This window comes from Vespa mandarinia, chromosome 8 (genome assembly GCF_050613455.1).
Source record: "Vespa mandarinia isolate Hongniang chromosome 8, ASM5061345v1, whole genome shotgun sequence".
In the NCBI taxonomy this organism is placed as follows: Eukaryota; Metazoa; Arthropoda; class Insecta; order Hymenoptera; family Vespidae; genus Vespa; species Vespa mandarinia.
In genome coordinates, this window is record NC_140817.1 from 3,567,111 (window position 1) to 3,582,981 (window position 15,871).

Sequence of the window (15,871 nt, forward strand, 5' to 3'; positions counted from 1 at the left end):
AAAAAAAGAAGAAAACTTTCTTATCTACAGTCAATAAAATAAAAGTGAAACGTTACCGATTGTTTCAATAGATAATTTGAAAATATAACAACAGTTTCCCTTTTTATCGAGCGTCTATAAAGGATTACACAAACTAAACGATTACACCAAAAAAAAGAAGGACCAATTTAGAAAATTCATAAACAAATAAAAAATTACATAAGAAATGAAAAAGCTTCATCCATATATTATATTCTATAATGAAATCTCTAAACGTATTAAACTTAAACTTTAAAGCGAATACTGCTATAAGTATCTTTATAAGTGATTAATTAGAAAGAAATGTGTTTGTGATATATGTTCATCTAAGATGGTACCATCGCTGACTGATACCAAGGGGAAAAACTGTTCATTAATATTCATATAGCATTGAATCAGTAACGACGAGAATGCAATGCATATATAATCGATTGAAGTTGTTGGTTAAAATAAAAAGAAAAGTTTTCCACAATAAATTATTACCTTGACAATTATTTATTATGCAGGAATAACTTTTCGCAAAATAAACAATTATCTTGTAATTATATTGATCGCATAAGCGAGTGTAGGCGGCATCCACGGTGGTCTTATTTCACAACATATCGTTTGGATTGCGTTACGCAACGGGACGCATGTCCCGTCATGGCGCGGTGCGGTGCGGTGCGGTGCATTGTCCGCATCGAGTGGGACGGAAACAGCATGTATTTTAGCTGGAACATTTAGATGCACAGAGCGGACACGCTTCGTTGCAATGGATTGTCTATTTACATGTTACATTCAGAAAAGAAACAAAAAGAGAGAAAGGGAGAGAGAGAGAGAGAAAAGTTGAATTAATTTCATTCAGTAATTTTGTTTTTAAACATTAAAATTATTATAAAAAGAATCGTATTATTTCTTTTTACTTTATTTTTGAAAGTTCGTTAAAATGCATATGTAACGATATAAATGAAAAAAAAAATGATTAAAAATCAATCAGAAAATATTCCTTTTCGATTAGATTACGTCGACTATTATATTGTTTCGAATAATGATAATAAATACTTATTATTGAAAAAAACAACTATAAATACGTACAAGCAACACCATCAATGATCCAACAGGAGTATTAAGTCGATAGATTAAGTACTTACCATAGGAAACCACGTAGTGGCTTAATTGTTAAATTGAGTCGTTTGGAGCCACGTACTTTTCGTATCGGTCTAACGTCTGTTTAATGCGACGTATACGATGAACACGCGCCTGCACACCCTTTAACTATTATGGCATTGTGATGTTACGTAAAATAAAGTATGCATTATTCATCGCTAAGGCAAACGTAATATATATATATATATATTTTCTTTTCTTTTTTTCTGTTCTAATAAAAAAGAGAAGGAGAGAGAGAGGAAAAGAGAGGGAAAGAGAGAGAGAGAGAGAGAGAGAGAGAGAGAGAGAGAGAGAGATTTATTGTTCTCTTGGATAAGAAATGATTATAATTAAAGTCATATATTTGATTCGTTAATTTCGATCTTCATTTTCATATTTCTCATATTGTCTCAGGTGTTATTTCGTCGATGAGATTTATTTCAACATTTCTCGAGATTTCACGAAGCTTCATCATGACACACATTATCTCGTAGAAGAAATTTTAATGTAATCTAATGCAACGCAAGATTTCATTATCTTGTGCTAGTAAACAAAATAAAATAATTAAATGTGAAGATAGTTGTATGACAAGTTCGCGTATCTGAATGTTTCATCGATTAGTAGGTAGCTATTGTATAAAAAAAAAAAAAAAAAAAAAAAAAAAGAGAAAAAAGAAAAAGAAGAAAAAAAAGAAAAAGAAAAAGAATAGGGAAAAAAAAGAAGAAAAAAAAATTAATTTGTATTATGCGGAGATGTCAATTATCTGCTATATCTATATAATCATTTTAATCTATCTAAAGACGTAATTATAAATAAAATCTTTAGCGGAAATAAGAAGAGTGAGAGAGAGAGAGAGAGAGAGAGAGAGAGAGAGAAGATGCAACGTGTTTTCTCGTTATTTCATATTAGTATTGCACAATAGCAATACTAATGAGAATACTACGAGCATGTCGTTCGCGTGCCTTTCAACGTGCCAAAGACGAAAGGACATTTAATCGAGGAAACGTGCGCCATACCAATTACGTTTGAGAATCAAGATAATTCCTTACCAGTCTAGGCTCTCTCTATCTCTCTCTTTCTCTCTCTTTTTCTCTCTCTCTCTCTCACGTTGGCGTCAAGGTTCCGCTGGTTCGCATCGTCTGCCATCTCACGCATCCATAAGACATACGGACTACGTTTCGAGTCTTTACTTGACATAGAAATTCAATCCACGGATAATGGATTTTTACGTTGAGCCATGTCGTTTCCCATAAAATCAACCATTGTTCATTGTTTTATACGTATTACCTCGTCAATTTTTTTCTTTTATTTTTCGAGATTTTCAAAGTCGGTCAATTCCATATTAGAATTTTCGACGAAATTTCGTCACTTTTTATCATATTACATTGATACTAATTATAGATTTATGATCGATGAGAAAAAAAAAAGGGCACTTAAGAATTTTCGGAAGATAATAAATGAAGATCGGAAAGGGCTAAAGGAAAATATTATTTGTAAATAAACAATGACATGAGATGGGAGTTCATCGGACGTTTTTTTAAAAAGGGGTGATTATGTAAACCGTAAGAAAAGAGGACATAACAAAGAATCGAGACATCTTCAATGGCTCAAGGCCAATGGGTAACCTATTCGAGTCAGCGTGGTGCCAGCCAGATGAAATTTTATAGATCGATGGTTACCATAACTACCAACGGTGGGTCTACCCTTCATTATTTTGTAACCCCCATTGCCGTGTCTATATATATATACATATATATGTATATATATATATAATATATATATATACATATATATGTATGTATACGTAACCGTCAGTTGCAAAGACCCCACCTCTCTTTTCTAAGCGATTAAAGGCACGAGTTCCGTTTGATTCCTGTCGGACTTCCACGATGCGAACCGTTTTCATTTAGGATGGCAAATTTTTCAATGATGTTACTATAGGGTCGTCAAACGCTATTGGAATAACGCCGTAGGCCATTTCTGTACCGATCAACTAAACGGATTTTATACTTTGATGCAAAAGTAATATCTATTCTTTTACATACGCTAATATCATTTTTTTTTGGTTCTCTTTTACGATATTAATTCGTTGGAAAAAATGGACTGATCGATAATTTGAAGAGAATTTGAAATGCGCACTTGAAATTTTTCGATTATTTTGAAATAAGAAAAATATTTATAGACAATCTTTACCTTATACGTATTGGATAGATACTTTTTCTAAATGTCTAACAACCTACCTACTTTGGTATATCTCTTGAGAAAGAAAGGAAAATAAAAAAAATCTTCCTTAGATTTTCTTCAATAAATACTTAGACCATTTATCGGTTGCGATTTGAAGGATCAAAAAGATCTTGTCTTTGACCCCCTCCGATCCCTTCGACTAGGGACAAAGGTTAAGCGTAGAATGGGTTATGACGAGCCTATTGGATCATATTGCTTCAGTGCGCAATGTGTAAACGAGCATGATATAGTTAAAATATATAAGTATAAATTGAATTAAAACAAAGTGAAAATTATATACATATATATATGTGTGTGTGTGTGTGTAAATATATGTATATATACTTGTAAATTATTATATTGATTCAAGATCGTATGAGACGCCTGAGATTACGTAGATATTTAGCTTTAACTTGTTTATTTCTTTTTTACACACGTATATATATATACATATATATATATATATATATACGTAAGTATTTACATACATAATAACTATGTCCATTAGCGTCTTGAAAATGTCTGTCAGAAATAAAAATATTAGAAATGCGAACGAGTCTTCGAATGGGAACTACTATCAGTAGAAGCTTTCAAAGCATGCAAAAAGAACCTTTCAAAACATTAACTATTCGTTAAGTACATATATAAAAAAAATCTCTTGTAGTGTGTCAATTATCAAGGTATCCATTTCAAAGAATCGTTAAAATCGTTTTTTTAATATACAGATCAAACGACAATACGAAAGTTTAATTACAATAGATGAAACATCGCGATTTATGTATAGTTATGATTCGATATTAGATTATGTCAAATCAATTTTTAAATCGTACGAATAAAATCTGATATATTATATTTGATATATTAGATTATAAAATGTCGAAGAAAGAGGAAAATGTTAAACTTTTTTCTGATTCTCAATGATAACAATTGCAATCAATATGAATTGCACGATATGAATCGTTATCCAAACATTTATTTCGTTCGATCTTTATATAAAAGTATGCCAATAGCGTGTCAAAACTCCGAATATCCATTAGAGAAATGGATAGATAGATAGAACAAAATCAAATAATCATTCAATTTTGATCATCTACGCAAAGCCATCGTATTCCTTTTTCTCTTTTTCTTTCTCTTTCTTATATAAAACTCTTATCTATTCGCTCGTCGTTAGTTTTCATTTCATTTTCAATTCACTAACCGATCACAAGCTGTTCTTATCTTTATCCAATGTTTCTACATTATGAATCGATGGTTCTAACTTTTGCAAGATCATTGAGAAACGGATATGAGGGTGTGTCATTCGTCTAAATGCCAAGCATACTTTTATGTTCCTTAAATTAAACACGTTTCATTCCTGAATATAACAGGTATCATAGCACTTTTAAATAATGAACAAAAAAAAGTTTTTTGAAGAAAACAAAAAGAAGGAAAAAAAATATACGTTTCTATAGAGAAAATTAATGAATATTCCGTCTATTATCAATATTGAAATTTTTCATAATCCACAACATAATATATGTGTGTGTGTGTGTATGCGTGTAGACATTGAAAGATCGAGAAAAATAGGAAAAAAATTACTCGTACGATTGAGTATAAATATAGATAAAACATTAATTTTCGCAATTAGTTTATGTAAGACTTCATTATTATCAAGTTTTATTGAACGATAAAAAGAGTGAAAGATCTTGGTCATGAGCTATGAAACGAATGACAGCAATTTAGCGGGTGAAATGTCGACAATGTGAAGTATCGAAAGGGAGGTAAAAAGCGAACAGGGAGAGAAAGAGAGAGGGTGAGAGTGAGAGAGGGAGAGAGAAGAAATCAAAAGAGAAATGACTCATCGTCAATCCAGGCGAGAATACCGCAATAGACGCATCCGGACTGTTTCTCGTCAACGACGTGATATCGAAGTTGTCACGGACTGTCATCATACACACACACACACATATATATATATATACGTACATATATTCGTAATTCACGTAGTTACATTTCAGACTCACAAATAAATACCACTGACGTAATCGCATCCGCCCTTATATTACGGTATTTTAAGAACACTATTTCGATATACACATATGATAGTGTAATTGCATAAAACAAGAAACAAAAAAATACAATGCACGTTATATCTAATTTTAACATAATTTTCGTCGTGATTCGAAACTTTTAATCTCTCTTAATGAAATACTTATATGTATGTATATTTTTAGCACTAAAATATATAACATATGTATGTATGTACGTAGATATACATATATACACACTCCTTTATCTATTCCGTTCTAAACACTTGCTACATACTTGTGCTAATCGTGTTTGTCGTTACCGAGTTACGACACTTGTTTGATTTCGTTTCAATGTTGTATTATTTAAATACCAGAGATATGATATTCGATAAAAATGAATTTATCATATATACATTAGGAATCCAAATGGTTTATATTCAAAACACTTGGTGAAAGATTAGTGTAAAGGCAAAAGAAAAAAGCCATTTACAAATTGTTTATTAATATATTATATTAATATCTTTTCTTTTTGCTTGTTACAACGAATCAATTTTATACGATGACGAAGTTTTTAATATTTATATCTTAATACAAATTGCAAGGTCGAAATTTGAAATATTTCAATACCAAATATTGGTGTCACCATTTTTTAATTATAATAAATCAATGAATTATACATATGTGAGAAAGTGAAAGTAAAAGGAAAGTAGGATTGAAATTTAATTGGGGGGAAAAAAAAATCAAGATAAAAAAGAATATTGATCGAATGATATCTATTTAAAAATATTCATTGTTTTAGGGACAATTTTATTACGTGAAAAATAGTTAATCTTATTAATGCGACAATATTAAAAGGTACACGTGAATTAATTGTAAAAATATAAATAAAAAAATTCACATGTATAAATGATTATTTCTTATGTTATAATATTATCATTTTTAATTGTCAGAAAGATTTCATTAAACAAATTAGGTCGTATTATCGAGAATCTAATGTGTATATTTCTAACAACCTTGAAATGAGCAAACAAATTTGAAACTCTTCTTTGATGTATAGACAGGTACGCGCAATACAAACAAGAAGAGCAAACGGTGTGCGAAACATCTAAGAAAATTAGCAGAACATGCTAATAAGTGGTCCTCATTGATATTTATACCGCGAATATATCGCAGTTACGTGTACTTATAGTACAGTTGTAACCAATCTATCGTACCATTTTTAGCGGTTAAAATCCTTTTGATAGACGTGAAAGAATGTTGAATTGTCGTTAGTTAACACTCTTCCCCCGCTCATTCTCTCAGAGTTCTCATTAGTTAATTAGAGAGTATACAAGGACTGTGTCCCTAATTCGCAACTTGCTTTTAACCGCTCACGCTATCGAAGCAATAAAAAATTTTAACATTAAAAAACATATATTATTTCTCTCATTCATGTATATATTTGACCTTGGTTGATTTAGCTATTAATCGAAATTTATGATAAATATAAAATTTCCTTGATATTATATATATATATATATAAGTATATATATATATATATATATATATATATATATATATAAGTATGTCATACATATATATAAGTATGACAAATTCTTTTCTGATAAATATTTTTCAGACACGATAACTATTAACATCAAAAAAAAAAAATTTGTTGACGAAAACGGTATAACAATAGAGTTATTTGCATGACGGTTGATTCATGAGCATGTGACAAGTAATATAATGTTCTAACAGTAATAAAGGCACGCGAGAGTCAATTCAATTTGAAACTCTTCATATATGACACGATATTCCAATAGAGAGATAGAGAGAGAGAGAGAGAGAGAAAGAAATGTAAAATAAACGGAAAAACATTAAAACATTCTTAGTCGTTTTTATTTTTCAAATATTAATTTAATACACAATTTTTCGATCTGCTTTACCATCGAAAAAAGTAAAAGGAATTTAACGCATGTCTTAATATATTTTTTCTTTCTTCATTTCTTTTTACTTTTTAAAAATTTCAAAGACATTGAAAACATAGACAAAAGTAAACAGAAAATGTCTATTATTGTGCGTAAATGTATACGTCTATTATTGAACAAGTATGACGTTATAAAGAATACTATGTCAAGGAAAATCCTCCATGATGCATGGTTGGTAGAAAGAAAAAAAAAAAAAAGGGAAAAAAAATCTAATACTGAAAACCTATCTCATAGGATAAATCCGTGAAACGAAAAAGGTATTCTCCTTTCCAAGGTGATGTAATCTTATTAATGAGATCGATCGTTTATTTCTACGATCGCATATTCTATATAAGCTTTACGATAATATCGTATGCGTGAAACGTAAGGAAAAGCGTTTTTCATGACCTTGTTTTCTCATATTCGTAATAAATAATGAAATAGGGTTATTCAATGTTAATAAATGTTTATAAAATTCTCTTATATAATTATATCGTATAAAATGCAAATCACATTGGAATCATATACGTTCAGTTGTACTCCTGACTCATTCATTCTTTACATTACTAACGAGAAAACAATCACGGTAAGATAATGAGTCATTCGTCATTCGGATGTTTGATGAATTACATAGTAAGAATTGCGACGAGGATGTCAAGTGTCATCTTTGACCTCACAACCATACATATGTACATTAATTTCTACTTTCTTATTGTCACTCTTTCTTTGTCTCTTTCTTTCTCCCTCTTTTTCTTCCTCTTTCTCTCTTTACTTTCGAAATATTCCCGCGTATATTTTATTCTATCTTTTGTTAAATATTAGAAAGAAAAACATTTAAAAATGTGTAGATAAGTGTGTATATATATATATATATATGTACTAAATAGAGATATGACAATAATTGTTTTCGTACAAAGACACGATTTCGGATAAGTCAATTTTCATCATGCGAAACTAAAAAAAAAAAAACTAAAAAAATTACATTCTTCAGCGTAATTCATTGCGTAATATAAGCATGTGCAAATTTCTGCGCATAGAGAAGCCGCCATACGTACGAAGTTACATATATTAACGTCTAGTCCGTCAAATTGATGCAACATTTAAAAATATCCATCTTGTCCTTTTAAAATTAGAGCTTAGTTTGACTAACTAGAAACGGAGATTGCAGTTAAGGATTTATACTGTTTAAGATTAAAAATGATAGTTTTATATCAGATTATCTTCTCTTTTATCTATCTTCTTTTTCAAAAATATTTACTCCTTGTATTTTCTCTCTTTCTCTCTCTCTCTCTCTCTCTCTTTCTATTTCTCTCTTTTTGTCTTTTTCATATACTATTTCGATTTTAACTAGATTCTTTTGATCTGATGTTCAACGGTGCGTATAAAAAAATACGGTCGCACACTTACACACACACTGATACACACATGCTACAATAAAAAAAAAAGAGAGAGAGAGAGATAGAGAGATGAACAAGTCGTCATCTTGATTAAATCGTTCGGAACATTCAAAGGCAAAAGTTCTTGCGAAAAAAGAAAAATACTATGGTCTTAAATCATGGTCTCGTTCCAAAGACACTCCTATTTCTCTCAATGTCTCTTTCTCTGTCTTTTTCCTCTACCAAAAAGAGATAGCCGCGTTTACACGATTCTTTTAAAGGATTTCTCGAGGTCGTGGTGAATCCAATATTTCGTCACTCACGAATACTCGTATACAATTCAATAGGCCCACGATAGTATATAAATATACATTATATATAACTATATTTCTTATTGCGCTTAAATATCTCAACTTATCATGATAAATCGAAAAGTTTTAATCAAATCGAGAAAGAGAAAAAAATCCTCGCGTATACTTAAATAACGAATATCTAAATAATTACAAATCACATGTATTGTGAATTGAAAATTCATTTAATATTTGTAAAAATATTGTTAAATATATATATATATATATATATCGAGGGTAAAATATCTGATAGATTTGTTAAGACCATAAAACTTTTTTCTTTCTTTCTTTCTTTCTTTCTTTTCTTTTTTTTTTCTTGTTCTTATAACAAATTTCCTAAAATGACGCACGTATCACGTAACCGTTAAATTTAATACAAGTAAGAAACGCGGTTAGGAGACCGAACGCAAGGGTTGAGTGTTAAGTTTGGAAGGGGTAAATAGATGAATACTATGTGTACGTAGATGTAGTAGCTGACACATAGCCTTGGTTTCTTCTCACGGCGTTTGATCGTTCGTGCGCGTCCCTCTGGAGTGGGGTGCATCGGTAGACACAGTGAAAGAGAGAGAGCGAGAGAGGGAGTGAAAGAAAGAGAAACAGAGAGAGAGAGAGAGAAAGAGAGAAAGAGAGAGAGAGAGAGAGAGAGAGAGAGAGAGACTAGCGCAGCTTCGACTGACTCTTCTCTTCGTTTTCATCGTCAGTCAAATTGCGAACGTGTCCGCGCGCGCAACGTTCTAACGTTTTCTTTTTCTCTTCTTTCTTGCTTCTCTTCGCTATACTTAAATTTTTCTTTCGCTTCGCACCGTGATCACGAACACGCTCATGCGAGTTCATTTTCCAAAACGAATAAAGAGACAATAAAGAGAGAAAAATATAGAGAGAAAAATAAAGAGAGAAAAATAAAAAGAGAGAAACAGAGAGAGAAAAAGAGAGAAAGAGAGAGAGTAAGAGAGAGAGAGAGAGAGAGAGGTGGAAAATAGCCCAGGAATAAATAGCACACCGGTAGCTAGCAGTAATTTGGTAATATTATAGTAGTATAGTACTACCTCTCGCCTCTCTCAAAGTAGCATTACGGAAATAGACATCTTTTGAAGAAGAGGAAGAAGAAACGAAGAAAATAGGAGTGTAAAGAAAGAAATAAAAAGAGAGAGAGAGAGAGAGAGAGAGAGAGAGAGAGAGAGAGAGAGAGAGAGAGAGAGAGAGAGAAAGAAAGAGAGACTACGAGTTTACACACTCTCAAGGAAAAATATAAAAATTCTTAACCAGAATGAAGGGTTTGACTTTGTTATTTTTGATTCTGACGACTGTGGCAACGATAACAAAGGTAGGATGGTGTCACGATCCCTTCCAAGTGATATTCCAATGGAACACGATAGATGTGGTTTGGCCATCGGAAGACATGCGTCAATTAGCCATTCGAAAGGGCGACTATATACCAGCGAACAATTTGATAGCAGGTATTAAGTTTTGGAAAAATAAAATGTATTTAACGATACCAAGGTGGAAGGACGGTGTGCCCGTAACATTGGGTGTTACGTCGGCGACACCGATCGAAAGAAATACGGCACCGAAGTTGGAAGCTTTTCCTAATTGGAATATGCAAAAGGTCGGGGATTGTAATGCCTTTCAATTGGTTCATAGTATGGAGATTGATCCGAAAGGCCGAATGTGGGTACTCGACACTGGAAGGCCCGCTGCCTTGACCGTGGACGTTAAGTCCGAGTGTAAGCCTCGCTTGGTTATCCTCGACCTTGAGAAAAAGGGTGAAATACTTCGTAGTTACGAGTTCCCAGAAGATGTTGCCCCTCGTAACACGGCCTACCTCAACGATATAGTTTTAGATCATGAGGATGGCGGTATGGCTTATATAACCGATAATGGTAACATCGATCCTGGTATTATTGTTTATTCTTTAATGAATAATACATCTTGGAAGATCAGACACGAATCGATGAAGGCTAAAGCCGAGGCCGTAGGATTCATGGTTGCAAAAACTCACGTAATATTACCGATTCACGTAGATGGGATCGCACTTTCACCGGCAAGCAGCAAGGATAGACAGGTCTATTATTCTCCCATATCCTCCTTTCATCTTTATTCCTTACCTACTTCCGTTTTAAAAAATAATACGAAGAACATAGATCGATTTGTCAAAGAACTTGGCCGAAAGAACTCCCAAACCGATGGTATGGCAATGTCCGCCACCGGTGTACTTTATTTCGGTCTTCTCGCCGATGACGCCGTCTCTACCTGGGATACCAAACAATCGAATTCTTTTACAACCGGTCAAAGGATCATATCAAGGGATCACATTCACATGCAATGGCCCGATACGTTTGCTTTTGACGAGGACGGTAACTTTTATTGCGTTACCAATTCGTTTCAAAACTTTATCAACAATCGCGTAGACATAGACGTGCCCAATTATCGTGTTATAAAAACACGTGCAATGTCCAAGAGTTATCAATATTTCGAAGATGGTTCGATACCAATACTACCGGATATTACTGCTGGCGTCGGTACAATTTCCTACTTTCTACCATCGTTATTATTACCTTTTCTCCTTCTTCATCTTCTTAAGTAATTTTACGTCCATCCATCCATTCATTTATGCATCCATCCATCCATCCATCCATCCATACATACATACATACATATATCCATTCATACATTAGTTAATCCATTTGTTCATTCATCTTTTTTCGATTCATCCTAAAATCCATGCGTTCGAACGTGTATATATATATATATATATATATATATATATATATATATATACATATATATATATATATTCTTGGTCGATTATTCGACCGTCAACGACGTTTCGAAGCTCGGATGATCTCTTATGGTACTTTTTTCAAGCATTAAAGAATTAATTGAGGATGGGTTTTAATGCCAATGGAAACAAATATCTTGACCTATATACGATGTATATACATGCATACATATATATGTACCTATTAACGAAGGAGATTTCGTTTGAGCTACAATCATCGATTTTACATATGAAACAAAAATATAGATAACGGAGGGGAATATATAGAATGGACAAAAAAAGAAAAAAAGACAAAAAAAAATAAAAGAAAAAGAAAAAGAAGAAAAAAAGGAAAGAACAAAAATTTCAATCCAAATCATGCGAATATTCGACTTCTTCTTTTTATCTTTTGAATATAATGTATCATATCAATTTAATATCAATATAATGTATCATATCAATTTAATTCTCTATGCATAAATGCTATGTCGTAAGATCTATGCTAGATCAGGTTAGTAGAGATTTGCGAGAACAATATGTGTTTGAACGTTGACATTCCAAAAAAAAAAACAAAATATAATCTCCCTATCAACCAATTGAAATTTGCGATATGAGCAATAAATAAACTATCTCACTAGGAATCAGCATTTTTCGTTTGTCTCGAGACTAACGACATAGCAAGAGTCGCGACGCTTTTTCTCTTAATATTTTAATCTCTGTTTTTATAATTGTCGAAGGGAAAAAAAGGAAAAAAAACGAGTAAAATAAATAAATAAAAAAAAAAAAAAGAGAGAAAAAGGAAAAGAAAAGAAAAAATACATAGTAACAAGGAGCAGTTGTAAAATGGCATTAACGGAAACCTGAAATCTCTACGAAATTACATTTTTATATGATATGACAATATCAAAATGAAGAAAAGATCAAACGAAAGTTAAAAAAAGTTTAAAAACGAAGAGACACGAATGGTTACAACGAACGCACGACCTCGTTTCACGCGTAAACTTTGACTAGAGGTTCGAGATTAGAGAGAAACGGCAACGTTACGCGATCGTCTAACGACAGAGGGAAAAAAGGGAAGAAAGATAGAGAGATAAAGAGAGAGAGAGAGAGAGAGAGAGAGAGAGAGAGAGAATCGTGAGTAGAACTTATTGTCAGTAGTCAAGAACATTCTTCTTGCACATTGAACGTGTGAGAGAAAAGGAAGAAAGATAAACTGGCGTGGCAAGTACCCGGGTTACTTTGTTACTATGACCCAAGCAGAAAAACATGTTCGCCTTTATAATCATCTTACTTTTAGTTGTAATTTCTTAATGCATATCTGTGTCAACGTATTCGCGATTTACGTTATTCAAATTTTTATGGGAACGATTCTGATCTTCGACAATATCAATTGTGTGTTCAAAAGCATACAAGTACCTTTGAATTTCAATAGGCATTAGATATATCAATGAATGATTCGTAATCTCATTCAATGTATGTTGATTAACGTCAAAAGAGATGATCAAAGATATCTATTAGAATACAAATTGACGATTAATGATTAACTATTGAAATATTCTTTCTTTCGAATCTTCATTTTGTAATTCCATCGACAATTATTATTTAAATGAATGATTAAAAAATTAGTTTCTATCAAAAAAAAAAATCGAGATTAATTATTACGGAATAAATATTCATTGAAAATAATTAGAATATATATATACATATGTATATATAATATTTTATACAACTATAAAATCAATCAAAATGTTACAAGACGTTAAAATCTTTTATTTAAAAAAGGAAATATTGCAAAGAAGGTTGTTCTATCTTTCACTTTCTCGTTTAAAAGCATTTCTCACAATTGTGTTTGCCTTTCGATACGCACAACGATTCGCGTTCCACTTTTCTTCTCTCTCTTTTTTTTTCTCTCTCTCTCTCTCTCTCTCTCTCTCTATCTATCTATCTATCTCTCTTTCTTGTGATAGGTACTTTAAAACGAAAAAGAAGACATCGCCTTGCCTCGCCTCGTTTCATCTTCTAAATGATGCCAAAGCGTGTGCAGGCAGGCGGACGCGCGAGGGTGAGGCTCCTCAAATGACGAAATCTTTCTTGTGAGAACGCTCTTGTAATCTTTTGCAATAGATAAACCACGATCCCACCCAGAGATAGATATTAATATGAGATAACGTTTATACAATGCAACGAGATCTCACCCTCGTTACGCTTTACATTAAATTCCATTTGATTCGAATAAACGATCGAATGGTTGATAATAACGCATGAAAAATCTTCTCAACTTATAAAACTTTCCTTTCTTTCTCCTTTCTTTCATTATTTAATTATTTTTATTTATATATAGTACTTTGGAAAATCTACACTTTGCGTAACCTTTACCATAGAAACGTGATAGAAAGTGAGATTTCAAGAAAGCGTTAGAGACGATATAGAAACACGCAGGGAAGCACACGCTTACGAATAATCTTTCCTAGTTGTAATAATTGACTCGTTCAAATTTCTTTTCTTTGTTTCTTTTTTTTCGCTTTTTTTCCTTTAACAACAACAAAAGAATACAATTTAACAAATCATATTCTATAACTAAACAGAGTATTTAGAAATCGCGTGGTTTCGTAGAGATTCACAGGTGTATTAATGACATAAAAAAATAAAAAATCTTCTTCACGTTATTATGTTATCATAAAAAAAAAAAAAAAAAAAAAAAAAAAAAAAAAAAAAAAAAAAAAGTCGAATAATTCACGTTATGCAAATATCCCTCGTATTGTTTATAAAAATTGTGTAATTAAAATTCAGCTACCAAAGAACCACAACTGATCGCCGCCACTTTTGGCTTTCAATTTTGCTGATCAATGCGTTTCTTTTCTTTAATCCACATTTCTTTTTGAATATTTCAGATACTCAATCGCTCTGAAAACATTCATTGTATCTAACATAGTTTGCTAATTTAATATTTTCCATTTTTTGATATCTTTTATTGCAAAAATTTTGATATAACTTCGCAATATCATATAGACCAATAACAAGGCAGTTTATTATTCCGTGATAAGATCGCTTTCATATACATACAATCGTTTAATACATATCAAGAAACATAATGGTGTTATTTTGTTAGAATGAAAATCTCTTATGTGGAGATAATTAATCCGGGATAATATAACTTTGCTAAAATTCATATACCGATAACGCATATGTAATTTCGGTTATATATTATATTCGAATTAATCTTCTCGTTTATTTCTCATTTATTTTATCCAATTAATTAATATCATTATAAATTATCATGCCAAACAAAACAAAAGTGCACAGAATAAATTTAAGTTACGTCGATGTAATTAAATTTTAAAAGCAACGCGCGTATAATATTAAAATCAATTAAGTAGATGAAGTTAATATATTTTTTATTAACGTATAAATTATAATATATATATTATAGGTGACTCACCCGATATATATATATATATATATATATGGTAAACATAAAAGAAGAATAAATATATATATATATTGTATATGATTAACAATTTATATATATATATTTATATAGTACTACTACTATTATTTAGCGTTTATTTAAATGATAATTTATCAATAAAGAGGCAAATTCTGTATTTCCTTATGTCCCTTTTGAAATCCTTTTTATCACTTTGTTAATTTTAAACATTTTTCGAAACAATACATATAAGTTTAAACAATCAGAATAATTAATTTGAGACAATCGTAATCGTTTATATGAAAAATTAGTTAATACTCGTAGTCGGTAGCTGGAGCGTAGGTCTGTTGTTAAGACGCCTGAAATTATGCAATGTTTTATACATATAGACATTGACTCGTAGAATAGAATATCTCATCGTATGCGCAGTCGCGTTATGACCACATGTGAAATAGTTGATAGAATGATGTAAACTATATAACCTATAAAATATTTCCTAAACTCTAATTATATTAATACTGAAATCGTTAAATAGTTTAATACGTAAATAACCAGACGAAGAAGGAAATAATGGATATATATGATTATTATAATACACTTGGTTGTTCTATGGAATCATCATATGAGGAAATAAGGCAT

At 31.4% G+C, this 15,871-nt stretch overlaps 1 protein-coding gene across 1 annotated transcript; it reads left to right on the forward strand.

The window, feature by feature from the left end:
* The first annotated feature begins 9,725 nt into the window (after positions 1–9,725).
* LOC118451141 (protein yellow) lies at positions 9,726–12,380 on the forward strand. The gene has a single exon (XM_035887384.2). The coding sequence runs from the start codon at positions 10,315–10,317 to the stop codon at positions 11,629–11,631; it is 1,317 nt and encodes a 438-aa protein (XP_035743277.1). The 5' UTR covers positions 9,726–10,314; the 3' UTR covers positions 11,632–12,380.
* Positions 12,381–15,871: the final 3,491 nt, after the last annotated feature.

Excerpts from the sequence above, each read along its gene's own strand:
- LOC118451141 (XM_035887384.2), top strand. The coding sequence starts at position 10,315 with ATGAAGGGTTTGACTTTGTTATTTTTGATTCTGACGACTGTGGCAACG.